Here is a 27,965-nt window from a genome sequence, read left to right on the forward strand (position 1 = left end):
TACCTTATGTTCCTAACTCCAGACAGAGAAATAATACATGCAAACAAACAGGAAAATTAAATTCAGCACATTATAACTTTTTCAGTGATATGTTATAAGAGATTTTTTGCATAAAGCCTATTCCAGTTACATCATATTCACATTCATAAGCATATTTGCATAAAGGATATGGAGTGCAACATCACAATCCCTTCTCTATCAGCACAGAACCACAGCTCTCTACCTGCAGACCAGGCCTCTGCCCCCCGACAAGTCACAGATCATCCCAGCAGCTCTGACCTTGGCTGTGCACCTGCGGTTTCTCTCTCAAGGGCCAAGACAGGGTATCCTCCAGAGCATAAAACAGGGCCCATTTACTGAAGGCCAAAAGCACTGTAGAGAAAACACAGAAATTAAAGTGCTAAACACACCCCAAAGCTCCTCCTGCTTTTCTCTGGAGACTCCTGAACCTGGTCTGACCCAATCCTAGGAAATGCTCCTCAGTGGGTGATGTAATGGGGGACTGTCTTCTCATGTCCCTTAGTGGTCAGAGCACTGGCTAGTACCGTCTAGTGGTTCATATCTAGAGTCTGCTCTCTTGCACTGACTGAGCTAGGCCGCACCCTTTGAAACTCCACCTCCTCAGAGAACACACCCAGCTGGTCCATAATGCCCTGTTCCCCAATATGGGGACTTTACACTCCATCACAGGCCTCTCCCCAGATTCAGCCCTGGGGGGGCTCTCATCTGTCCACCATGCCTTTCTCAGGATGGAAGGGAAATCTGCATTCTGGTGTGTCTTCCCTAGACAATGGAGTACCGTGAAATTATAGGGTTATTGGGAGAGGTACAACCTCACAGTCTGGGCATTAGAAGCTGTGATGGAGTAGGAAGCACAGACTGTCTGTGCGGGGGAGGGGAGAGCCAGAGGTTTAGGTGAAGATGCAGGAATTCAACTGTGAGCGGAGCTGGGCCTGGGGGAGGGGAAGTGACACCTCTGGCCAGGGGAGACAAAGGAAGGAGGCAGAGGAGAGAGGAGGGGCCGGAGAGGACTGGGAGACGGAAGGGGGCTGAAGAAGAGAGGGGAGCAGGTAGACTGGTCTCTGACCCCAGGGGGGGCTGGGAGGCCCCCAAAATGGACCTAGCCGGGGGATCTGGTTATCTGTGCCTGCAAGACCTGTGTTGGACTGTATTCCTGTCGTCTAAATAAACCTTCTGCTTTACTGGCTGGCTGAGAGTCCTGGTGAATCGTAGGGAGCACGGGGGTGAAGGGCCTGGGTCCCCCACACTCCGTGACAACTGGTGGCAGCGGTGGGATCGGCGGCACCCCGTGGACGGCGCTTCCTGCAGTAAGTGACTGGGGAGCAGTAAAACGAAGGGGCAATTAACCCCTGGGCGAGTGTGGCCAGAGAGAAGGACTTTGCAGTAACAGGGTCCCCTGGGGGATCACAGCGAGCGATTCCCAGGGCGGAGGAGCCTGCAGCTCGACCCTGGCAGAGAGGTGGTGACCTCAAGGACTGGCACACTAGGGGTCCCCTGGAACCCGTGGGGAGCGGCGAGCACCCCGGCCTGCGAGTGGCCAGCAGGAAGATGTATGCCCAGAAGCGCAAGTGTGAGCTTGTGGAGCTGTGCAAGCAGGGGGGGCTGCGCCATGGGAAGCTCACCAAGGCCCAGCTGATTGCCCGGCTGGAGGAGAGAGATCGCAGGGATGAACCGGTCCCTGTCTCTGAGGGAAGCAGCCGGGCAGATGCAGCGCAGGCCCCAGTGTCTGTACCCGATGGGAGTGGCCAGTCGGCGGATGAGGGCTCCTTGAGACCCCCCACCCCTAGGCCTAGGGGGAGGGGGAGGAGGAGCCCAGCTACGGAGGGCACCGTGACCCCCCCGGCCAGCAGGGGATCGTCCCGGCGACGCTCGGCCTCCGTGGAGCACAGGCGGCTGGACTTGGAGAGAGAGATACAACTGAGAGAGATGGATGAGCGTAAGGGACAGAGGGCATATGAGGAGAGACAAAGCCAGCGTGAGCTGGAGGAGAAGCAGAAGCAGCGTGAATTCGAAGAAAGAGAGAAGGAGAAGCAGCGCAACCATGAGCTGGCCATGGCCCAGCTGAAAAGCAGGGAGGCCCCGGCTGCGGTGAGTGAGGGGGGGCCCAAGCCTACAAAGAGCTTTGATAAGAACTTCCTGGCCCGGCGTAAGGAGGGGGAGGACATAGACACCTTCCTGACGGCCTTTGAGAACGCCTGCGAGCTGCACCAGGTTGACCCCGCAGACAGGATCCGGTGCCTCACCCCCTTACTGGACTCCACCGCCGTGGAGGTGTACAGCCGAATGAAGGGGGCGGAGGCGCGGGACTACAACCTGTTCAAAGAGGCCCTGCTCCGCGAGTTTGGGCTGACCCCGGAGATGCACCGGAAGAGGTTCCGGGGTCAACGTAAGACCCGGGAGGTCACATACCTGCAACTGGTCAACCGGGCGCAGGGGTACGCCCGCAAGTGGACGGCTGGGGCCCAAACTAGAGAGGACCTGCTTGACCTAGTCGTACTGGAGCACCTGTATGAGCAGTGCCCATTGGACCTGAAGCAGTGGTTAATGGACCAGAAGCCGGAGAATCTGCAGCATGCAGGCCGGCTGGCCGACGAGTTTATGGACAGTCGGGCAGGGGATGGCAGGGAGGCGTCTCAAAGGAGCAGGTCTGCCTCAACGCAGAGAGAGAGTCACCATGGGACCTCCCAGAAGGAGCCGAGGGAGGGCCCCCACCAAAGGGAAACATCTGGTGTCAGGTCCAGCCATCCCCCTCGAGGGGACCCACGAGACATGGGCTGCTATCAATGTGGCCAACCGGGCCACGTACGGGCCCAGTGCCCCAAGCTCCGGGACAAACTGAGCAGACCAACCCCACACCGGGTCAACTTGGTAGAGACCCAGCCGGATGAGGGGCAGCGTTCGCAGGAAAGGGGGGCGGGCCGCGTACCCCCTGCGAAGGAGGGAGGGGGGCCCCGGGTTGACCCCTCCGAGGGGCTGGATGCTCCCAGCCCTGAGTTTGGGGTTTACAGGGTGGGCACGGGACTACCCCTCCGGAGCGAGTGCCTTGTTCCCCTGGAGGTAGACGGGAAGGAGGTCACTGGGTACTGGGACACGGGCGCAGAGGTGACGCTGGCCCGGCCGCAGGTGGTGGGCTCAGATCGGATGGTGCCCAACACCTACCTGACCCTGAGGGGTGTGATCGGGACCCCATTCAAGGTGCCTGTGGCGAGGGTACACCTAAAGTGGGGGGACAAGGAGGGCCTCAAGGACGTGGGAGTGCACCCACATTTGCCCATGGAGGTGTTAATGGGGGGGGACCTCGAGGACTGGCCAAGTAACACCCAGGGTACCCTGTCCGTGAACCGTAGTCAGGGTCGACGCAGGGCTCTGCACCCTGACACCGGGGAAGGGTCTCTGCCCGAGACACCGGACCCTGACCTGGTGGGGAGGGAACGCCCAGGGACAGGGCTCAGAGAGGCTGTGGCCCCAGACCCAGCCGGTGAGAGAGAACAGGTCCCCGCCCCTGCCCCAGCGGCTGAGTACCAGGCCGCGGTGCGGGAAGACCCCTCCTTGCGGAGGATAAGGGACCTGGCCAGCCTCGGGGGGGGACAGACCATGGGACGAGGTGGCCGGAAAAGGTTCCTGTGGGAGAAGGGGCTCCTGTACCGAGAATGGGCTCCCCCAGGGAAGAGGGAGTCAGGGGGGATCAGGAGGCAGCTGGTGGTACCCCAGGAGTATCGCCACCAGCTGCTGTGCCAGGCCCATGACATTCCCCCCTCAGGGCACCCGGGAGCCTGGCGTACCCAGCAGCGGCTGCTGCAGAACTATTACTGGCCTGGGGTCTTTGCCCATGTCCGGCAGCACTGCCGCTCCTGTGACGTCTGCCAGAGGGGGAGGAAGGCCCGGGACAGGGGGGAGATGGCTGTAAGGCCCTCGCCCCGCCCTGAGGAGCCTGTCCAGAGGGGGGCCAGGGTCAGAAGGGGGGCTCTGAACCGAGAGAGCCCAAATCACAGCCCCCCAGCCTGGAACGTGGGGAGAAGGCCCCAGCCCCGCGTGCACCCCAGGGGTATTGGGGTGGGGAAAGGGCGCGGGCGGCCTAAGGTTGTAGGTGGGTCCGAACTTCCCCGGGTCACTGGCTGGAGTGACCCCGCTCAGTTCAGTCTCGGAGGGGGGAGAGGTGTGATGGAGTAGGAAGCACAGACTGTCTGTGCGGGGGAGGGGAGAGCCAGAGGTTTAGGTGAAGATGCAGGAATTCAACTGTGAGCGGAGCTGGGCCTGGGGGAGGGGAGGTGACACCTCTGGCCAGGGGAGACAAAGGAAGGAGGCGGAGGAGAGAGGAGGGGCCGGAGAGGACTGGGAGACGGAAGGGGGCTGAAGAAGAGAGGGGAGCAGGTAGACCGGTCTCTGACCCCCGGGGGGGCTGGGAGGCCCCCAAAATGGACCTAGCCGGGGGATCTGGTTATCTGTGCCTGCAAGACCTGTGTTGGACTGTATTCCTGTCGTCTAAATAAACCTTCTGCTTTACTGGCTGGCTGAGAGTCCTGGTGAATCGTAGGGAGCACGGGGGTGAAGGGCCTGGGTCCCCCACACTCCGTGACAGAAGCATTCATGGAATTCAGCCAGGGACAAGGGGCATCAAGCAGGAAGGAGCTCCCAAATAAATAATAACACAGTGTATCTTCAGCCCATTTCTCAGCCAGGCCTTATGTAAATAAAGTTTAAAAACAGAACTATGTAACCAATTAAAATTCTGTTGGTTACACAGTTAAACATTTACCTGGGAAACTAGGGATGGGAGGGGGGGTTACATTTTAGGTGGGGCTCCGCTGCTGCTACTGCATCTGGGTTTCTGCTGTCACCCAGCATACTGGCACGCCTGGGGTCCCGGCAGCTGGAACAGACCCCGACCATGCTGGGATGCCAGGCAGCAGCACGGTGGCTGCCAGGACCTTGGGTGTGGACCTCGGCAACTGGGACAGACCCTGGCAGCCAGGATGGACCCCGGCTGCAGAGCCAACAACCCAGAGGGACCCCAGGCAAATGGGGCAGTAACTGGGACCCTGGGTGGAATTTAACTGTTAACAGAAACCGATAAGCATCAAACCTATTGGTTAACCGGCTAAACTCTTACATCCCTACCGCCCGAGGGAACAGCTTTCTGCTCATGTAGATGGTTGGGTGTCCCTCGTCATCCACACTCTGGGATAGCCCTGCCCCGAGGCCCATCTGCAAGATGCGTATCTGTAGGGTGAACTGTTTTGAGAAGCCAGGGTGGAAGAGGACCCAACGTGTGGGTTAGATGGTTCTTTAAGGCTTTGAACGTACTGTCACCAGCTTTCATCCGTTTGACCTTTTGGGGCAAGTGTCCTTCACCAGGTTAGTAAGAGGGGCTGCTATTGTGGCAAAGTCCAGTACAGGCCGCCCGTAACAGCTGGCCAAGCCCCAAACTTCACCAGCAATGGGGTCTACCAGGACAGGTCTACGGTAGTCTAAGGTCCAGTGGTCCACTGCAGCTCCTGCACCCAGAGCTTGGGTAACCTTTTGCTTGGACTTTCCTAATGTCTACGCAAAATCGAATCGCCCTGTCTGTCTTTGGCACCAGCTCAGTCGGGCTCCTCCACCCGCTGGGGGATTCCTTGATGATGCCTAGGGCTAGCATAGGCTGCAGCTCTTCGTATACCATTTTCCACATCCTCCTTGTTCAGAGCCGGGGGCTCTCCTGGACTTTGTGGCCCAGCTCAGTCGGTATGAGGTTGTAGATCAAATGCATCTGCCTTGGGTGGGCTGAGAACACCGAGGAAAACGTCTGAACTAGCTGTAGCATCTGTGCCCATTGTTCAGGTTGGAGCTGGGTTTGAATTGGGCCCAGCTCCAATCCAATCCAGATCTTGAGATGTCGTAACTTGGGGCCCTCGCTCCAGCTCAGGGGATAGAGGGATATGAGCAGGGCCTTCCTGATCTCTCCAGGCCTTTTAGGAGGTTAACGGGATATATCTGTATCTCTTTCCACTTCCCAGGCTGACAAATCTCAAAATCAACCAGTCCTACCCTTCTCAACCCCTCACACAGTCCTTGACATCTGGCCAACTGACTCAGAGCTTGGTAGTAACAATAATACAGATTGTGCCAGGCTCGAACTCGTGTCATGGAGCTCTTCGATTGTAGGTGTGTTCTTGGCAACGTTGAGCTTTACTGAGGTTCTCCTTTGCAACTCCCCTAGCACTTTAGCCTCTCCTGTAGCTGGAGCACACACTGCAATGAGCCTGTAGCTCTGGGTTCCCGTTCTTCCCAGGATTCCCAAAGGAGGCCCAGAATCCCCTGGTGCGGTCTCCCATACAGCAGCTCAAATGGCAAAAACCCTGTGGAGGCTTGAGGGACCTCCCGTATGGTGAACAGCCACCCCTGCGGTTCAATGGGACCATGAAGATAGTGCTGAAAAAGTTTGCAGCCTCTAACCTCTGCCACTGGGACCAAATGCATTATCTTCATGGTCCCATTGAACCGCCCCACTAACCTGTCTGTCTGTGGGTAGTAGACTGATGTCTTGAGGGATTTGACCTTTAACAGCTCATGCAATTCCTGCATCAGTCTTGATGTGAAATTGGACCCTGGGTCTGCCAGGATTTCTTTAGGTATCCTGACCCCGGTGAAGACCTTTGTGATGGAGCAGGGGCGGATTGACCTGGGAATGTTGTGTGGGAGTTTTGCTAGGACTGTCTGCATTGGTGATGGGATATCAGGGTGTGACTTCACTTGAGGGACGATACCCAAGCGTGTAACCTGAGCCCAGGAGCGGGGTTGGGGCCAGGTGACGCCTTTACCAGGGAAACTGGACAAAGGCTGGAGGAGGAGCCAGGGGGAGGCTGGGTGAGTCTGCTGGAGGGAGTTTCAGTTTGGAGCTGGCTGGGAAAATGGAGGGAGTCCCTGGGCTGGGGTCTAAGCTCTCTGCCCCCTAAGAAGTACCTGACTGAGGGTCCTGTTGTCTGTACCTACAAGCTCTGTTTTGGACTGTGTTCCTCTCGTCTAATAAACCTTCAGTTTTACTGGCTGGCTGAGAGTCACAGTGAATTGCAGGAAGTTGAGGGTGCAGGACCCTGACTCCCCCACACTCTGTGACAACTGGTGGTAGCAGTCGGATGTACTTCACCCCGTGAATGGCGCTTCTTGCAGTAAGTGACTAGGGAGCAGTAAAATGAAGGGGGATTAACGAGGACCAGGCATGCTGAAAGCTCAGAGAGGAGTGGTTTTGGGGGGTGGAGGAGCTACGCTTAGCCACTGGGAGTGTGTGACCAGCGAGGACTGTTGCAGTGTTGGGGTCTCCCTTGGGACCGCAGTGAGTGATTCCAGGGGCAGAGGAGTCTGCGGCTCGACCCTGGGAAAGAGGTGGTGACCTGGAGAAGGACTGGCACACTAGGGTTTCGTCCTGGAAACAGTGGGGAGCTGAGAGCACCCAGGTCTGTGAGTGGCCTGCGGAAACATGTATAACCATTGCCTTAAGAGTGACCTGGTTGAGCTGTGCAAGCAGAGAGGGCTGCGCATTGGGAGGCTCACCAAAGAATAGCTGATTTCCCAGCTGGAGGAGGAGGACCACTTGGAGGAACCAATCCTTGTCTCCGAGAGAAGTAGCCCGGCAGATGCAAGGCAGGCACCAGTGTCTGTCCAAGCTAGGAGTGGTCAGATGGCTGCCGAGGGCATCCCGGGACCCTGCCTACCTATGGCTACAGGAAGGGCTGGGAGGAGCCCAGCGAATACTGAGGGCACCCTGACCCCTGTGGCCAGCAGGGGATCCTCCCGGCAGAGCTCACCATCCCTGGAGCTGAGGTGGCTGGAATGGGAGAGAGAGCTAAAACTGAAAGAGCTGGAAGATTGAGAGATGGAGCAGGAGGATTGAGAAAAGGAGTGACAGGATCGCAAAAAGCAATGTCAGCATGAACTGGAGCTGGCCAGGCTGAGGAGCAGAGAGCCCCCTGCTGCAGTGAGTGAGGGGGGACCCAAGACTGCATGGAGCTTTGATAAGTGCATCCTGTCCCAGAGTAAGGAAGGGGAGGACATCAGTGACTTCCTGACGGCCTTTGAGAAGGCTTGCGAGCTGCACAGGGTTGACCCTGCAGACAGGCTCAGGTTTCTCACCCCTTTACTGGACCCCAAAGCCGTGGGGATGTACAGCTGAATGGAAGGGGCGGAGGCAGGGGACTATGAACTGTTCAAAAAGGCCCTGCTCCGCGAGTTTGGGCTGACTTCTGAGATGTACCGGCAAAGGTTCCGGAGTCAGCGTAAAACCCCTGAGGTCACATATCTAGAATTGGCCCTCCGGATGCAGGGATACGCCCACAACTGGGCAGATGGGGCCCCAACTAGGAAGAACATGCTTAACCTAATGGTGCTGGAGCAACTGTATGAACAGTGCCCATCCAACCTGAGGCTATGGTTGGAGGACAAAAAGCCAGAGAACCCGTGACATGCAGAGCAGCTGGCTGATGAATTTGTGAACAGCCAGTCAAAGGGTGGCAGGGAGGAGTCCCAAAGGAACAGGCCCGCCATGATGCAGAGAAAGAGTCACCCTGGGACCTCCCAAAGAGGAAATATGGAGAACCCCCTCCCAAGGGGAACATCTGGCGTCAGGACCAACCGACCGGCTCGAGGGGACCAACGGAACATGAGCTGCTATCACTGTGGCCAGAGAGGCCACATACGGACTCAGCGCCCCAAGCTTAGGGATGGACTGAGCAGATCGAACCCACACCGGGTTAACTGGCTAGAGACCCAGCCGGACGAGGGGCAGCGTTCCCAGGCAAGGGAAGCTGACAGCTTTCCAAAGGCTCAGAAGGGAGGAGCTTCCCAGACCAGCTCCTCTGGAGGGCTGGATGCTCCGGACTCAAGGTTCTCAGTTTACAGGGTGGGCGTGGGGCTGTCCCTGCGGAGCGAGTGCCTTGTTCCCCTGGAGGTGGATGGGAGGAAGGTCAATGGATACTGGGATATGGGCACGGAGGTAATGCTGGCCCGGCCCAAAGTGGTGGCCCCAGATTGGACGGTACCCAGTACCTACCTGACCCTGATGGGGGTGGGTGGGACCCCATTCAAAGTGCCCATGGCGAGGGTACATCTGAAATGGGGGGCCAGGGAGGCCCCTAAGGACATGGGGGTACACCCACATTTGCCCACGGAGGTGTTAAAGGGGGAGTCCTAGAGGATTGGCCAGACAACCCCCAGAACACCCTGGTCGTGACCCATAGCCAAAACCGGCGAGAGGCACTACGCTCTGACCTCGGGAAGGGTACCTTACCTGAGGTGCAGGACCCTAACCTGGTGGGGAGGGAACGCCCAGGGACAAGCTTCAGAGAGGCTATGGCTTCAGACCCAGCCAACGGAAGGGAGCAGGTCCCCATCCGTGTCCCAGCTGCTGAGTTCCAGGCCGAGTTGCAGAAAGATCCCTCCTTGCGGAAGCCCAGGGACCTGGCTGACCTCAGTGCAGCACAGACCATGGGGAGAGGTTGCCAGGAGAGATTCCTGTGAGAGAAGGGGTTCCTGTACCGAGAATGGGCTCCCCCCGGGGAAGTGGAGTCATGAGGGATCCGAAGGCAGCTGGTGGTTCCCCAGAAGTATCACCGCAAGCTCCTGTACCTGGCCCATGACATCCCCCTCGCAGGGCACCAGGGAATCCGGCGCACCAGGCAGAGGCTGCTACAGAACTTTTACTGGCCTGGGGTCTTTACCCATGTCCGACGGTACTGCCAATCCTGTGACCCCTGCCAGAGGGTGGGGAAGGCCCGGGACAAGGGGAAAGCAGCTCTGAGGCCTTTGCCCATCATAGAAGAGCCTTTCCAGAAGGTGGCCATAGATATAGTGGGGCCTCTCAGCAAGACGACATGATCAGGGAAGAAATACATTCTGGTGGTGGTGGATTTCGCCACTCGCTACCCTGAGGCGGTGGCCTTAGCTTCCATCGAAGCAGACACAGTAGCAGATGCGCTGCTGACCATTTTCAGCCGAGTGGGGTTTCCCAAGGAAGTCTTGACAGACCAAGGGTCCAACTTCATGTCGACCCTGCTCCGGTGCTTGTGGGAGAAGTGGGGGGTCCGGCACAACTGGGCCTCAGCGTATCACCCCCAGTCCAACGGGCTGGTGGAGAGGTTCAATGGGACGCTAAAGATGATGCTAAAAATCTTTATGAACCAGCACCTGCAGGACTGGGACAAGTACTTACCTCACCTGCTGTTCATGTACAGGGAAGTGCCCCAAGAGTCTACCAGGTTTTCGCCTTTCGAACTGTTATATGGCTGGAGGGTAAGGGGGGCCCTGGGCCTGATGAGAGACGAGTGGGAGGGGAAGGCTGCTCCCGATGGAGAGTCGGTGGTGGAGTATGTCCTGACCTTCCGGGAAAGACTTGCCGAGCTCATGGGCCTGGCCAGGGAGAATCTGGCCCGAGCCCAGAGGAAGCAGAAGGTCTGGTACAACCGCACGGCGCGGGCCCGCGCCTTCGCCACCGGGGACCAAGTGATGGTTCTCATCCCCGTGAGGAAAAACAAACTCCAGGCAGCCTGGGAAGGGCCCTTCAAGGTGGTCAAGCAACTAAATGAGGTAAACTATGTGGTGGAGCTGTCGAACCAGGCGCACCACCGCCGGGTGTACCATGTGAATATGATGAAGCCATATTATGACCGGGGAAATATGGTGTTGGCCGTGTGTGGGCACTGGGAGGAGCAGGGAGATGACCCTTTAGTGGATCTATTCCCAGGGTCAAAGGCTGGTTCCCCCCTGGAGGCGATTCCCCTCTCTGATCAGCTGACCCCGGCCCAGCACACTGAGATCAGAGGGGTGCTGCATCTGTACCAACAGCTGTTTTCCAACCAGCCTGGATGCACTAATCTGACTGTCCACTGGGTGGAGACCAGGTCACATCCCCCTATAAGATGCTCCCCTTTCCGAGTCACAGGGAAAACTGCTCAGGATCTGGAAAGAGAGGTCAGGGACATGCTGGCTTTGGGGATGATCCAGTCATTTTTTCCAGCCCTTGGGCCTTGCCGGTGGTGCTGGTACCCAAAAAGGATGGGTCGATCTGGTTCTGTGTGGACTATCGGAAGCTTAATGCCATCACCATATCTGACGCCTACCCCATGCCCAGGCCTGACGAGCTCCTGGACAAGCTGGGAGGCGCTCGGTACCTCACCACCATGGATCTTACAAAGGGCTACTGGCAAGTGCCGCTGGACGCAGATGCCAGGCTGAAATCGGCCTTCATCACCCCTCTGGGGCTCTACAAGTTTCTGACCCTGCCTCTCGGTCTCAAGGGAGCGCCGGCCACCTTCCAGCGCCTGGTGGATCAGCTACTGAGGGGGATGGAGAGTTTTGCTGTGGCATATATTGACGACATCTGTGTCTTTAGCCAGACCTGGGAGGACCACGTATCCCAGGTTAAACAAGTGCTGGACCGACTCCGAGAGGCTGGGTTAACCGTAAAGGCTAAGAAGTGCAAGGTGGAGATGGCTGAAGTATCTTACCTGGGCCATCGGGTGGGGAGCGGCTGCCTAAAGCCAGAACCAGCCAAGATGGAGGTAATCAGAGACTGGCCTGCTCCCCAAACCAAGAAGCAGGTCCCAGCCTTTATCGGGCTGGCGGGGTACTATCGGAGGTTCGTGCCCCACTTTAGCGCCATAGCCGCCCCCATCACTGAGCTGTGCAAGAAGGGGAAGCCAGACAAGGTGGTCTGGACCGAGCAGTGCCAGCAGGCTCTCCAGGCGCTGAAGGAGGCTCTGCTCAGAGGCCCAGTTCTGGCAAACCCAAACTTTGACAAGCCCTTTATGGTGTTTACCGATGCCTCAGACACAGGGCTGGGGGTGGTGTTAATGCAGGAGGATGAAAAGGGGGAGAGACACCCCATCGTGTACCTGAGCAAGAAGTTGCTACCCCGGGAGCAGAACTACGCGGCCATCGAGAAGGAATGCCTGGCCATGGTGTGGACCCTTAAGAAACTGGAGCCATATCTCTTTGGGCGACACTTCACCGTGTACACCGACCACTCTCCCCTGACCTGGCTGCACCAGATGAAAGGAGCCAACTCCAAGCTCCTGAGGTGGAGCCTGCTCCTGCAGGACTATGACATGGACGTGGTCCACGTGAAGGGAAGCGCCAACCTGATAGCGGACGCGCTGTCCCAGAGAGGGGGCCCTGAACTTCCCCAGATGGATTGACCGGAGAATATTGCAGGGGAGTTTTATTGGGACTGTCTGTGTTGGTGATGGGATATCAGGGTGTGACTTCACTTGAGGGAAAATACCTGAGCATGTAACCTGAGCCATCAGGGGGGTTGGGGCCAGGTGACACCTTCTGCCTGGGAAACTGGACAAAGTCTGGAGGAGGAGCCGGGGGGAGGCTGGGGGAGATGGCTGGAGGCAGTCTCAGTTTGGAGCTGGCTGGGAAAATGGAGGGAGCCTCCGGGCTGGGGTCTAAGCTCCCTGCCCCCCAAGATGGACCTGACTGAGAGGGTCCTGTTGTCAGTACCTACAAGCTCTGGTTTGAACTGTGTTCCTCTCATCTAATAAGTCTTCTGTGTCACTGGCTGGCTGAGAGTCATGGTGAATCGCAGGAAGTGGCAGGTGTAGGACCCTGACTCCCCCATACTCTGTGACAACCTTCATGAGTTTGGTTGCAATGGTGGGTGTGTTTGTCAAGTGGGGGGGAATAGCCTCAGGTGTACCGTGTCCTCTAATCCTCTGTCACCAATACATGCCAAAAACCCAATGGGTTTTTCTCGAGTGGCCCTATTAAGTCCAGGCATGTTCATTCAAAGGATACCCCCAGCACCAGGGGAGATTTCAGGGTTCTCTTGGGCCCTGTCAGTTGACAGTCGATATCACAGGCCAGTTGTATCCGAGGCTCACCCTTTCCAGTGTCTTCTCCCTCACCAAGTACCCAGCTCACGGCACCAATTGAACTGGGTGTAACACTCATTTGCAGATCTCTTGGGGACCAGAAGCTGAACCCTATTTCCCTGGTTTGGGGGTTCAGTGTCACCTGGTGCAGTTGTTCGTTTCTGAGTTTGAAGTGTCGATCTTTTCGCCATTAGCCACAGCTCTGTGTTCAAACGCCAAATTTAGGGTCTGGTCCTCGTGCTGATCCTTTGGAAATCCACATCTTGCATTAGCCACTTGATGCTTATAACCTGGGTGCCCGGCGGTTGGCAGAGTGCTGGGTCGAGCTTCCAGGCTGCAGGGAGGTTCCCTCTTCTGGGTCTTCTCCAGCTCCAGTGAGTTCTCCTGGTTTGGTTGTTGCCAGCCCTGGTCTAGTGACAATGGATTCCTCCAGCTGGTGTCCATCCCACGTCCTCAGGATCTCCCCGAAATGCTTCAGATCCTGACCTGAAATTACAGGGTAGGCCAACCCCACACAGCGAGATTCCATGTGGTTCCCTGCCATCAGCTGCACTGCTCCATGGGATAGGGCCATACGTCCCAGGGATGCTTTGCCGGCAGATAGTGGTGCCAGGTGGGTCACGGGCCTGCACTAAGTTCTCCCCCACTGATGTCTGACTGCATCCTGAGTCCTTAGGCCTGTCACCTCGGCCCCATCGACCCTTCCTGGTACTGTCATTTTGGCCCAGCCCTGTTTGCAAGCTCTAGCATTGGCTGTCCAGGCTTGCCCGGTGCGGCAATCCCTGAAGGCACAGTCACGCCGCAAGTGCCCCCTCTGGCCACACTCAGAGCGCAGGGGGTCCTTCTTTGGAGTGTTTGCCAGTCCAGGGGTCTGCAGTGATTGTCCACTGTCGGTTTTAGCTCCTGGACAGACCTTGGCAACCCTCCGCAACCAACCAGTGCGTGATCTATGGCCCAGAGATGCTGATAACTTTGGAAACTTTTAACTTGACCTTATAAAACGGGAGCAAACAATGATGAGTCAAAAGAAACCTTTGGTAATGCTGATCCCACAATTTCCCTCCCCTCTCTCTCTTTCTAGACCCGGTGTTCCAAGCAAGACTGTGGAAACCTAGAGTGCCTCAGATTCATAAATCAAGAAAAGGTAAGTTGGACATTTAAGAACATAAGAACGGCCATAGTGGGTCAGACCAAAGGTCCATCTAGCCCAGTGTCCTGTCTTCCCACAGTGGCAAGTGCCAGGTGCCCCAGAGGTAATCACCAAGTGATCCATCCCCTGTCGCTCATTCTCAGCTTCTGGCAAACAGAGGCTAGGGACACCATCCCTGTCCATCCTGGCTAATAGCCAATGATGGACCTGTCCTCCATGAATTTATCTAGTTCTTTTTTGAACCCTCTTATAGTCTTGGCCTTCACAACATCCTGTGGCAAGGAGTTCCACAGGTTGGTTGTGCGCTTTGTGAAGAAATATTTCCTTTTGTTTGTTTTGAACCTGCTGCCTATTAATTTCATTCGGTGACTCCTAGTTCTTGTATTATAAGAGTAGTCAACAACACTTCCTTATCTACTTTCTCTACACAAGTCATGATTTTATAGACCTCAATCATATCCCCCCTTAGTCGTCTCTTTCCCAACCTGAAAAGTCCCAGTCTTATCAATCTCTCCTCATACGGAAGCCATTCCGTACTCCTAATCATTTTTGTTGCCCTTTTCTGAACTTTTTCCAATTCCAATATATCTTTTTTGAGATGGGGCGACCACATCTGCACACAGTATTCAAGGTGTGGACGTACCGTGGATTTATATAGAGGTATATGGATTTATATAGAGGCAACATGATATTTTCTGTCTTATTATCTATCCCTTTCCTAACAACTCCCAACATTCTTTTAGCATTATTTTCTTTTGGGCCATTTCTTTACAACACAGAAAACAATCATAGATCTATTGTCTGGAAATATTACACGTGTGTGTAAGATATAAGAGGTAATCTGCTCTGCTCAGCACAGGTTAGGTCTCATCTGGAATACTGCATCCAGTTTTGGGTGCTGCACTTTGGAGAGAGTCCAGAGGAGAGCAACAAAAATGAACGGAGGTTTAGAAAACAGGACCTTTCATCGATTCCAAGGCCAGAAGGGACACTTGTGCTGTTAATAAACCGTATAGTCAGTTGCTTGACCACACTTTGGTTCATTATTTCATTATGAAATATATCCGAGACCAAATAGCCAAGTCAGATTTATTAATATGGTACAAGAAAAAGCTTCTATACGATACCAATTTCTGAAGAGCCGTCCTGTGCAGCAATGTTACATTCACCTTACACAGACAGTGACTGTAACGATCCTGGGGTTCATTGAACAACAAACTAGTGAATGAGAAAGGAATAATACCTGTAATAAAATAAACTAGAGTGCGTCTACGGAGAACTGCTGCACAGGGCTACACTGGGTTCTCAACCCAGCTTCCAGGGCACAGCTCTAAATTCCTATATTCATAAACTTTATGTCCCTTTTGAGGGAGCATTTCTAAATCTTCCACAAACATGTCTCTACAGCTTCCCTCTTAAAGAAAAATGAATGAACTCTTACCTACAGGTATATATAAACAGCATTTGTCTGTCTAACAGCACATGCATTAAATTCTCCACCCACCTAGTATATTTCCATAAACCCAATGTGTCAGCTACCTAGCAAGGAGAGGTTGCCAGCACATCACTCTGGAGTGAGTTTTTACCACTCACTTTCCTCAACTTCACCTTCTCCAGACAGGTTAGCAAGTCTCTGTGAGTCAGGATGTTTAGTCTCCTGCTCTGATCTCCTCAGTACCAGCCTTTCACTGGAGTCTGAGTTGTTCTCATGTTCCTCGACAGTTTCTCCTTTGTGTGTTGATGATAAAGGATCAGTCAGTTGGGAAATGCCAGAGTCCACATCTACTGTCAATGTGTTGGAACTTTCTGGGATTACTCATAGATCCCTTCGATTACATCAAAATGTGTCCCCCGGATCTGTCTGGTCTACGTTAGACCGTGGATGCAGCTATTCTTTAACGGTGCCCCTTTGGCCCCAAGTGTTAGAGGTGGGATCTCTCAGGCACACACTAGCACCTGGGTTAAGCAATGGGAGATCATGGGCCCTTTTGTCAAAATAAAATTTCTGCTTCCACTTCAGATTGTCTTTCATCTTCTGTATGGTTTCATTGCTATGAGAGTTCAGCAATTATCAATGATTGGTAAATTAGATCTGATCCTTCTTCCCATTACCAGCTGAGCTGGAGAAAAGCCAGTCTCCAGGGGTGTACTTTGGTAAACCAGTAATGCTTTATACAAATCACCCCCAATGTCAATTCTTTACTGTCCATACAGACCTTTCCACAAGTCCATCTGATTGGGGGTAATTTAGATTCGATGTTTTGTGATGAAAATCCCAATCTAGGGCAAATTTCCTAAAATCTGCACTGGAAAAAAGCAGCCCATTGTTGCTGAAGACTTAATCTGGAATTCTGTGTCTGGAGAAGATTCCCTTCATGCCAGCTATCACTGACTACTGTTAGTACTATGCAGGGTGCAAATTTCTGATACAGAGAATAATCATAGACTCATAGAACATTAGGGTTGGAAGAGACCTCAGGAGGTATCTAGTCCAACCCCTGCTCAAAGCAGGACCAATCCCCAACTAAATCATCCCAGCCAGGGCTTTGTCCAGTCTGACCTTAGATTCCACCACCTCCCTAGGGAACCCATTCCAGTGCTTCATCACCCTCCTAGTGAAATAGTATTTCCTAATATCCAACCTAGACTAATAATAATAATCTGTGACTATTGAATAATCCTTTGATTGCCAGGTAAATCAGTCAATGCCAACCTTCTCATAAAGCCTTTGTGTAACTGGACGAGGTCTCAGCAGCTCTGCCTGTTGGCATGGCTTGTATTTCAGGCATGAAAAGCCATTTCTTACCACCTTAGTAATGTTGTGAGTGATCCTCAGCCTATACCGCACCTCTCAAGCTCATTATTTGCACTTTTCAATTCCTAAATGACCCTCGTGGATCTTCCGTAGCATTTCTTTTCGGAGGCTCATTGGAATTACAGTCTTAGTGCCCTGGAAAATCACCCCATCTATCACAGTAAGTTCCTGTCTGCAGTTCCAATAGTCTCTTATACTGGAACAGCAGCTGCTTATTTCTTCTGGCCACCCTTTAATGATCACTTCTGTAAGGATTCCCAGTGTTTCATCTTTCTCTGTTTTCTCTCTCATTTGTTGCAGTTTCATGTTAGCTACTGGAATTGCCTTTACAATCAGATCTACATAGGCTTACATCTCTGTCTCTAAAGTCTTCTCCGGTTTCGTGGGAGCCACTGCTCTGGAAAGTGCATCTGCCATTAACAGGAATTTACCAGGCATATAGGTCACAACCAAATTATAATTTGCAGCTTTATCATCATTCTTTGAATCCTTAAGGTGCAGCCATTTAGCGGGTTGCTAAATAACGCTACCTAGACTCATAGACTCTAAGGTCAGAAGGGACCATTATGATCATCTAGTCTGACCTCCTGCACAATGCAGGCCACAGAATCCTACCCATCCACTTCTATAACAAACCCCTAACCTATGTCTGAGTTATTGAAGTCTTCAAATTGTGGTTTGAAGACCTCACGCTGCAGAGAATCCTCCAGCAAGTGACCCGTGCCCCACGCTGCAGAGGAAGGCGAAAAACCTCCAAGGCCTCTGCCAATCTGCCCTAGAGGAAAATTCCTTCCTGACCCCAAATATGGCGATCAGCTAAACCCTGAGCATGTGGGCAAGACTCACCCGCCAGCACCCAGGAAAGAATTCTCTGTAGTAACTCAGATCCCGTCCCATCTAACATCCCATCACAGACCATTGGGCATACTTACCTGCTGATAATCAAAGATCAATTGCCAAAATTAATTGCCAAAACTAGGCTATCCCATCATACCATCCCTTCCGTAAACTTATCAAGCTTAGTCTTAAACCAGGGACTTGTGGTCCATTTCAACTTCCACCATCTGTCCATAAACATACCTATTGAATCTCTCAGAGGCAAACAATATTCCTAAGAGCTTCTCTCAATCTGTGTGTATCTGGTTTCTGCCTCAGTCAGTGATTTGGATGCATATGCCACTGGCTGCCAACAATCCTCATTCTTCTGTAAAATCACTGCTCCTAACCCAGACTGTGAAGCATCTGCTGAGATTTCAATAGGCCTTCCTGGTGCAGAGAACTTCCACACTGGCTCTTGGATCAGTTGTTGTTCTAAATCTTCCCATGATTCCTTCTGTTCTGCACCCCAGTATCATTCATTTTTATTCTCTGGGAGTTTTCTCAAAGCTAATGAACCATTCCCAGGAACCGCTGGACATCTTTCTTTGGCTGCAGATGTGGCATCATATCTTCCTCTTATCAGGTTTTACACCTTTCTTGGAAATAATATCTCCAACAAAAGTCTGTTCTGTAACCCCTAAAACACATTTCTCCCTATCTAGTTTGAAGGTTGCAGTTCTAGTTGCATCCAGGACTTCTCAAAGTCTATGATCATGCTCCTTTTTCATTGGGCCCCAGATGATGATGTCATCCACTGAGGTGTCTTCACCATTAATATGTTCATAGACTATATGTATGGTTTCGTGGCACACTTCTGGTGCTGAAGCTATGCTGAAGGGTAAAGCATAAGAATCTGTATCTTCCAAACAAGCAGGGTATTACATGTGCATAGTTTTGAGCTTTCTTCAGTTAATTTTAGCTGCCAAAAACCCAAAGATGCATCTGATTACTGAAATATTGAGCATTTGCAAATCGAGCCATAATCTCTTCTCTGGTTGGTAGTTAGAAATGTTCTCTCCCTAGAGCCTTGGTGAGGTCTCTGGGATCTAAGCACATGCGTAGCTGGCTGTTACTTTTCTCCACAATGACTAGGGAGCTGATGCATTCTGTCGGCTCCTCAATTTTTTGTGCTACTTGCATTGCTTCCATCCTTGCTCAGCCTTGAGTTTATCACAGAGTGCAAATGGCACCTTTCTACATGCATGGATCACTGGAGGGACCTTCTTGTTTATCTGGATGGTATGTTCGCCTGCAAGCGAACCCTGGAAACAGGTCATGATATTCCCAAAAGAGTACCTCATGGCCAGGTTCAGTCTGATCTTGTAGTAAGAGCACCTGTTTTACCAGACCGAGTTTCTCACATGCAGCCAGGCCTAAAATTGATGTCCCCTCCTTTGGCACTGCAATGAACGGGAGCCTGTACGTGGTGTTTTAGGTTGAGGCTAGCAATGCACACACTCCCTCCCTGCCCTTCACTGGTATATTGGTTCCAGAATAACCAGTTACTTTTGTTTTTGTTGGTCCCAGTTTTGGTCTTATTTTCAGTTTCTCATACTCTTGTTCAGACAGAATATTAACCTGAGTTCCTGTGCCCACTTTCAGTGGAATAACTGCTCCATTCACTGTCACAGGCCATAGTATCCAGTCCCTCTCACTGGGCTTGCTAGATCCCAGTACGTCTGTGAAAAACTCCTCAACCCAGATTGTCTTTAACTGAACGCACTTGACTGTTCTGCATTTGGATCTGCAGCATTTTGCAAAAGGATTATTTTCCCCACATTTATGACAGTTTCCAAAAGGCAACGCACTGTTTGGGACCATGCTGTGATCCACATCACCGTCCGTACCCAGTCTTCCTCCTAGCCGTGGTCTTCATAGCGAGTGGTTCCACTCTTTGATTTTGACCTAGTCTGTCTATATTCTTTCATAGTACGTGGTGTGACAGACTCAGACCAGAAGGATATAAGAGAGTAGTCGAAGGCAGGTATATCAGCCTTAGGGCTTGGCTACACTTGCAAATTTGCAGCGCTGCAGCAGGGTGTGAAAACACACCCTCTGCAGCGCTGCAAATTGCTACAAAGCGCCAGTGTAGTCAAAGCCCCAGCTCCCAGCGCGGCTCCCAGCGCTGTCCGTTATTCCCCACAGGGAGCTGGAGTACGGACAGCGCTGGGAGAGTTTTCTCCCAGCGCTGGCGCTTTGACTACACTTAGCGCTTCAAAGCGCTGCCGCGGCAGCGCTGCCGCGGCAGCGCTTTGAAATGCAAGTGTAGCCAAAGCCTTAGAATGAGCAGGTTCCCTGGATAGCCAAACAAAGGCTACTCCAGGCCAATCAAGACACCTGATTCCACTTAACCAGTTAAGGTCATTAGGCTAATGCTGGCACCTGACCCCAATTAACTGACAAAGGGTCAGTTAAGGCTGTTAGGCTAATGAAGACAGCTGGAACCAATTAAGGTCTCACTCATACTGCTTAAAAGCTCTCCTTTCCAGTTCCGGGGTGGGGAGTCCAGGCGAAAGGAGCTGGAGGTGAGGAAGCATTGCTGTATCTGGAAGTAAGGGTGAAGCTAGGAAAAAGGGGACCACGGGGGAAGTGGCCCAGGGAATCAAAGCAGCTGCAGTGGTGTAGGGAAATCCACCAACTGCTGCTACCATTAGGGTCCCTGGACTGGAACCTGGAGTAGAGGGCGGGCCTGGGTTCCTGTCTCTCCCCTCCCCGGCCTATGCTCCACAGAGATCCCCTTGAGAGGGGAAGCAGGCCTCGGACCAGGCAGGAGGCTGAACTGTGCCTACTGAGCTCTGCGGAGCGAGAAAGACTGTGGGGTATTTCCCCTTCCCAACCCCCATACTGGCCTGTGATGAAAGTAACTCAATAGGCTGTGATTCTTGCCACTACTTTCTGAGGCCACTGAGTCCGCCCAGAAGTGCGGGACCCACCAATTCAGGCTCGGAACTTTGTCACAGTGGGGAACCCCTTCTTGTGGATTCAGCTCTTTGGCTTGTGCTTTCACAGTTTCTGCTGTCGTGAGTCTGGGGAGCTTTTTCTAAAGTTAGTCTCCTTCATGGAGCAGTCCCTCTCTTAACACATTATCTTTAAGGCCACAAATGATTCTGTCTCTGACCAGAGAATCTGCCAGCTCACCAAAGTCACAGATTTTCCTGAGTTTCTTTAATTCTGTGACATATTCCTCTGTGGCGTCACCAGTTTTTTGCATGCATGTAAAAAAAATTCTCTCTCTCAAAGGTCTCATTACTTTGGCATGCAGTGTTCCTCAAATGTAGTCAGTATTGGACTTAATTTCTTGCTTTTACCTTCTTCAAACTTAAAGTTGTTATAACTATCCAATGCTTTCTACCCAACAACATGAAGAAAGATAGATGATTTCATGTGATCACTTTTCTCCTCTGCCCCTCTGGTTGTTGAATACAATTCAGATCTCTGTCTGATTTCCCCCCCACCCCCTCCAGTTCTCTGCAACATTGCCTGACAATGACAGACTAGATGGAAGTTGCAACACATCCATTTTTAGCTCACCCCCACACCCATAAGCTAGTCAAGCTACTACTAGCTTCATAAGATACATACACAAGCCTTTGTTCTTCTGTTTGCTGCTCCACATGTACTGATCTTGGGGTTCATTAAACCAGTGGTTCTCAACCCGGGGTACACATGCTCCTGGGAATACACAGAGGTCTCCCAGGGGGTACATCAATTCATCTAGGTATTTGCCTAGTTTTACAACAGGCTACATAAAATGCACTAGCAAAGTCATTCTAAACTAAAATTTCATACAGACAGTAAACTTGTTTATACTGCTCTATAGACCATACACTGAAATGCAAGTACAATATTTCTATTCCTATTGATTTAGTTTGTAATTCTGTGGTAAAAATGAGAAATTAGTCAGCAATTTGTCAGTAACAATGTGCTGTGACACTTCTGTATTTTTGTGTCTGATTTTGTAAGTCATTTTTAAGTGAGGTGAAACTTGGGGGTGTGCAAGACAAATCAGCCTCCTGAAAGAGGTACAGCAGTCTGGAAAGGCTGAGAGCCACTGCATTAAACAACCAACCAGTGAATGAGAAAAGAATAAAACTTTTAATAAAACAAACTGGAGAACATGTGTGGTGAACTGCTGTACGTGACTAACCTGTGTTCTCCACCCCAGCTTCCAGGGCACAGCTTTAAATTTCCTAGACTCCTAATACAGCAGACACTTATTTGCTCTAGCTGGCAAGGCAAGTTATAGTTTAGCATGTGTCTGCAGGTATTGTATTGTAGCCTAGGGTGAATCATGACCAGGCACCAGTGTCTGTGGAGTGTCTATACTAGGGTTTACATTCATTGGCTGTGCAATGCCACATCTGATGTGTGCTGAACTTCCAGGGAAATTTTCAAGCTATCAACAAATGGAATTGTATGGATTTTGATGAAAAGGGGAAAAAGGGGGGCACATAGAGCCCACCTCTTCCCCCAGCATCTGGTAGCAGGGCCAGCAGCTTTAACCACATCTGTAACTGGTAGATCTGAGAACCCGCCGAGCCCCACATTTCTATGTGCATCACTGGATCTTCTGTTTTCTCCCCATCTCATAGAGAGAATGACACTGCAGCCCTGGGACCCCAAATGCCCAGCTGTGCAGCTGATTTTCCGGCTGGACAAGGATGAGAAAGTCTCTGTGGATCTGATCCCTGCCATCCAGGATAAGGTAGCGTTGTCTGAGGACTGGCAGAGAGACGACCTGGCCAGACTGTCCGACTGGCGGGACAAGTTGCCGGACAACAGCCAGGAAAGATTCCGCCAGAAGGCAAAGCAAGTTGGGAGAGTCGGGGCTGATGTAGTGGCCAAAGATGGTTTCTGGAGGTAAAAAAGATCCACCAGTGAAAGGAACTGAAATGTTCTCTTGGTCTTGAATCAACATTTTTATTTCCCACAGAGACATTTTCATGAAGGCTAGGACTATAACAATGTTTAAAAGGGATCTGGATAAATTCATGGTGGCTAAATCCATAAATGGCTATTAGCCAGGATGGGTAAGAATGGTGTCCCTAGCCTCTGTTCGTCAGAGGATGGAGATGGATGGCAGGAGAGAGATCACTTGATCATTGCCTGTTAGGTTCACTCCCTCTGGGGCACCTGGCATTGGCCACTGTCGGTAGACAGATACTGGGCTAGATGGACCTTTGGTCTGACCCGGTACGGCCGTTCTTATGTTCTTATTTTGACTCGAACTGAAATGTTCAGCTTTTGAAAACTAGAAAAAATTTGAATTTCTGAAACGTTGAATTTGTTTTGTTTTTTTCATCCTCTGTCCCCTTTTTTGGCTAGTGAATCCAATAGAACAATGGATTCCAGGCTGGTTTCCTTCTTTTTCCACCCTTGAACTCTGGAAAAGTTAGTGGCAAAGGAAAAATGAAACTTGGGCCTTGTCTACATGGGAAACCTTGTATGGTTTAAGCCAAGGCTTGAATGTAAGCCAGTCTACTTATACTGGTATAGCCCGTGTGGACACTCATTCCTGTTCAGGAGTGCTTTGGTTTGGTTCTGGTGAGTGGGAAATGACAATCTGCACCTGGCACTGAAATGCGGCTGCCTCTGGGGTGGGGTGTGGGGGCTGTTTATACCGAGAACCCTCGCTCACGGACGTTCAATGAGGTTGCTTTTTCCCTCTGTTCCAGGTTCTCTTTTGCTAATGCTGAGACAGCTTTTCTCCGGGACATCGACAGTGACAGGGGGCAGCGACGGAACGCTCTGAGACTCCTGAAGTTCATAAACAAGGAGTGCTTGGTCCCAGAATATGGCAAGATACTGACATCTTACCACCTGAAGGTAACTCTCCCAGCGTGCCTGGGCAGGACCATCTGCAGTAAGGGGATGCTGGGGAGGGCATGGGCAGTAGCATAGCTAGTGGGGTACAGGGGAAGCAGCCACTTCCCCTCAGCACATTTTCCAAAAGCGGCGTGCCTTAGTTAGGGGTTACCATGGCACCAGCGGGCGGGGCCCACGCTCCTCTCTGAAGCTTGGCCTGCCAGCTGGCGCTGACCTCCTGCAGGCAAGGGGAGGGCAGGGGCTGGTCCCTGCAGTGGGGCGGGGTGGCGTCGGGCACAGGAAGCGGAAAGTGGCGGCGCTAGGAACTGCAGCAGCGGGGCTGGTACCAGGAGCAACATGGAGCGGCTGCGAGAGGTGGGTGCAGGCGACCCGGCTCCCCCTGCCTGGGGCTCCCCTCGCCCGCCACAAGGCACGGGCTCCTCCTCTGCAGCACTGCCCACTGCGGGGCTGGGGCTCTCCCGGGACTCTGCCCAGCACCTCCAGGGCTGCTCCGGCCTCCCCGGGCTGGTCCCAGATCCCCTCCCATAGGGGGCTGAGGCCTGCTGTGGCTTGCGCCCCTCTGCCTCCTCTGTAGGGCAGGCAGCCCCAGGGGGTAGAGGCCGTGCCACCCCTCCCCAGCTTCCCCCCCCCAGCAGCCCCCACCCCGCCCTGCCGGGCCTGTTCAACTCAGCCCCACCGGGTCCTGCCCTGCGGCGGCCCGGCCCAGGGGCACTGGGGGAGCTGCAGCAAAGCCCCGCCCAGAGCTGGTGCAGGAGACGAGCCTGGCTCTCAACCCAGGCTCCGGCATCAGCCTGCAGCGGGGAGCGGAGCAACCCCGCACCGGCTTGGCTCAGCCCAGCCCCGCTCTTAAAGGGACACAGACCCCACCTCCTCTCAGCCCGGACCAGGGAACATGGGGGTGTCACCTCACCCCCCGCCTGGGGGTCCGGCGAGGGGGGTGCTTGTCATCATAGCAGCGCAGAGGGGAGGCCAGTGCGGAGAGGACCCCATGAGGGCGGGGTGGGGGGTGCAGAGCGGCCGGAGGAAGAGCCAAGGGGGGTGTGGCCAGAGGAGGAGCCCGGGGTGGGCGCCTTTTTTATGTTTGCTCCCCCTGCTCTTAGAATCTGGTACGCCACTGGGCGTGGGGGGGATAATTCAAGCATAGGTAGGTCTGTCTGTCTGGGCTCAGGCTCTGGTCCGAGATGTTGTGAGTTGTGTCAGATCCCAGGCAGTGCAATCCGTGCTGCCTCTGTTGAGGCTGGGTGTCTTCTCTGCTTTCACTGGAGGTCTCACAGAGAGACCTGGCTATATTGTATAATTATAATCTACTTTGACTCTGATCCAGTCTCATGGTTCAGGGCTTAAGCTAATCATCTGCAGAGATTAGGAAAGGGACTTTTTTCCCCCAATGCACAACTGGCCAGGCTCATTCTGGGTTTCTTTCAACTTCCCCTGAAGCACTGGGGAACTTACAGCTGGAGATGGGAAGCCAGACGGGGTGGGCTGGTGCTCTGAGCTGGTCCAGAGAATCCTCTTTTAGCTGCCTGGCTGGTGGGTCTGGATCACATGCTCGAGGTTGCCAGATTTGGGGTTGTGAAGGGATGTCTTCAGGTCAGCCTGGAAGACCTTTAACTCGGACATCTTTTCTCCGCAGTATTGTTCAAGTGTCTGAGTTCAAGAACTGCTCAATCCCCCAACTCCAACTTGGTCACCCATAAAAATATTCAGAGGAGACAAAACCTGAACTGCTGATGGGGGAAGGGGACGTGAACCCAACAAAAATCTGTCAAGGGAACTATCGAAAAGACTGGGCCAGACCCCCAGCTGGAGTCACTCGGCCGTCGCTCCATTGGGGGTCAGTGGGGCAAGAATCCCATCTGGTGTTGAGAACTCAAGGAGTTACACTGATTTCCTTTGTCTTGGCTATGTAACTTTCCTTTCTCTGTGCAGACTGCTCTTCTGTGGGCCCAAGATATTCACCCGGAGAAGGAGAAATGGGAGACCCTGGAGTCATCCTTGAAGACCCTCCTGAGCCTTCTACGTCACTGCGTGAACAAGGGAAAGCTCCCCCACTATTTCCTGCGTGACTTTAACCTCTTCAACAAGCGCTACAGGGAAGGCAACGGGTTCTATGAGCGCCTGGCCCTGCAGGTTCTCGAGAAGGAGTGGGAGCTGTTGGAGGTGAATCCGATGCTGTATATATCCTGGAGAGTCCTCAAGGTTTATGAGAGTCCAGGGGCCTTCAGCACTCTCTTGGAATTTAAAGCGAGCCACCGGGAAGCCCTGAAGAAGCTAAAGGAGTTGGAGGAGGAGGAAGAGGGGTATAAGTGGGAAGAGGAAGAGCTGGGCAACAAGAATGTAACGGCCTAGCCAGTCCCAGGGTGGGAACGGGTAGAGCCCTGTAGGGTTTAAGAGAGGAGCAGATCCTGGCTATAGGATTGTGCCGGGAAGTAGCCACTGCCATAGCTAAGAATGAGAAACGTGCAATCTGAGCAGCACTAAAATGCTCATGCATCACCAGTTTGTCTTGAACATCGCTGAGCTCCATGGGGGCCAGGAGTAGAGTTAGTGCTGAAATGTCGGGGTTATTTTGTCAAGAGGCTCCTCAGATATATAGCCCCTCCCCCACTGCCCTTCCATTCTTATGATGGGTCTGTCTGGGTGAAGCTGGGCAAAATACTCAGGGCATAGGGGATGTGAAATGGACAAACATTCAGTAAAAAAAAAGTCACTGGGCTGTGGGATTGTGGCTCTTGAGATTGACACGTACCAGCCATGATCATCTCTGCCACCTACAGCACCCCCTGCTGGGACAGCCCAGGGCTTGCGTAACTGGGAGTCCCCCCCCATACAGCCAGTGCCCCACCCCCTCCCCACAGCGTCTCCTGATGAGAGAGTGTCACAGAGTCGTGGGGGCAATGCAATGGAATTGCCCCATATGAAGCCAGCCAGGGCCCTACTTTTGGTGAGTGCACTGTCACCAGGGTAAGGAGCTTACACCTTCGTCCTTCCTGAGTCTGATGGTGGAGCATCCAGCATCCCCTTCCACACCATGCACTTCCCGCAGCCAGTCTGCCCAGGGGGGGCTCCTGGGGAAGCCATGGGGCCCTGCACCTATAGGTGCCAACTTTTCCCCGCGCCGGTGGGTGCTCGCGCCCCCTGGCCCCACCCCGACTCCACCCCTGCCCTCCCCCTCCCATTCCAACCACTTCCTCAAAGTCCCCGCCCCAACTCTGCCCCCTCCCTGCCCCATTGGACCCCTTCCCCAAATCCCCACCCCAGCGCCACCTCCTCCTCCAAGTGCACCGCATTCCCGTTCCTCCCCTCTCCGAGTGCATGCCGCGCAAAACAGCTGTTTCATGGTAGCAAGCACTGGGAGCTAGGGGGGGAAAGCAGGCATGCAGCGTGCTCAGGAGGTGGGGTGGAGGTGAGCTGGGGCAGGGAGCTGTCAGTGGGTGCAGAGCATCTACCAATTTTCCCCCGTGGGTGCTCCAGCCCCGGAGCACCCACGGAGTCAGTGCCTATGCCTGCACCCCAATTCCGCAGTCAGATGTGACTGAACCAGCGTTGTAAAACGAAAGGTTTATTAGACGAGAGGAACACAGCGTAGAACAGGACACGGTTAGCATAGAAATCAGTGACTTTCAGCTTAATCTGTCTTGAGAGGAGGGGAGCCCAGAGCCAGGGCCAGCTGAGGCCGACTCGCTTTCACTTCCTGGCCCCTGCCCCTGCCCATTGCTCCTCCTCCCGTCTTTGTGTGCTTCCTGGGCAAAAGGTGTCACCTGGTTACATCTCCCTCCTGGGCTCCGGTTAGGAAGGGGCGGCCATAGCATAGGTGCAGCCAGTGGGAGCAGCCCCCGCAAAAGTCACACACCCTTATTCTCAACACCTAGAATATTAGTGCAATACCCAGGGAAACTGAGGCACACACAATATTAATGCAAAACAAGACTCACATAGGCTCACATATAACATAACAAGGTGAATAAAACCCCATTTCATCACATCTCCCCCCTTCGAGACCGAACTGAGGGGGGTCACTTTAGCCAGTGACCTGGGGAGGTTCGGGCCCCCCTCTCTGGGGCAAAGCATCAGCTATAACATTGGCACTCCTCTTAACATGGGCCACCTCCATCTCATACTGCTGGAGGGACAGACTCCACCTCAGGGGCTTTGTGTCGGCCCTTTTCATCTGGTGCAGCTACAGCAGGGCGAACGGTTAGTGTGCACAGTGAAGTGACGCCTGAATAGATCTGGCTGTGGCCTTTTAAGAGTCCATCCCAGGCCCAGGCATTGCTTCTCTATGGCTGCATAGCCCTGCTCCCGGGGCAGCAGCTTTCTGCTCAGGTACAGGATGGGGTGTGTCTCCTTTGCATTAGTGTGCGTCGACACCGCACCCAGCCCTGTGTCTGGCGTGTCAATGAACACCATAAAGGGCTTGTCAAAG

At 53.3% G+C, this 27,965-nt stretch overlaps 1 protein-coding gene across 1 annotated transcript; it reads left to right on the plus strand.

Annotated features, from left to right (window-relative positions):
• Positions 1-1,321: 1,321 nt before the first annotated feature.
• On the plus strand, positions 1,322-26,575 carry LOC120403327 (protein mab-21-like 3). Its single transcript, XM_039534308.1, has 5 exons — positions 1,322-1,328; positions 13,951-14,013; positions 22,306-22,573; positions 23,389-23,539; positions 25,469-26,575. Exons 3-5 carry the CDS (start codon positions 22,311-22,313, stop codon positions 25,886-25,888), a joined length of 834 nt encoding a protein of 277 aa, XP_039390242.1. The 5' UTR covers positions 1,322-1,328; positions 13,951-14,013; positions 22,306-22,310; the 3' UTR covers positions 25,889-26,575.
• The last annotated feature ends 1,390 nt before the right edge of the window (positions 26,576-27,965 follow it).

Source organism: Mauremys reevesii, linkage group 4, assembly GCF_016161935.1.
Source record: "Mauremys reevesii isolate NIE-2019 linkage group 4, ASM1616193v1, whole genome shotgun sequence".
NCBI classification, from domain to species: Eukaryota; Metazoa; Chordata; order Testudines; family Geoemydidae; genus Mauremys; species Mauremys reevesii.

What these genes read in the sequence shown, in the direction of transcription:
- LOC120403327 (XM_039534308.1), top strand. Translation starts at nt 22,311, where the DNA reads ATGACACTGCAGCCCTGGGACCCCAAATGCCCAGCTGTGCAGCTGATT. An exon ending in GCCAAAGATGGTTTCTGGAG is followed by an intron (nt 22,574 to 23,388) that starts GTAAAAAAGATC and finishes CCTCTGTTCCAG; the next exon opens with GTTCTCTTTTGCTAATGCTG. An exon ending in TGACATCTTACCACCTGAAG is followed by an intron (nt 23,540 to 25,468) that starts GTAACTCTCCCA and finishes TTCTCTGTGCAG; the next exon opens with ACTGCTCTTCTGTGGGCCCA.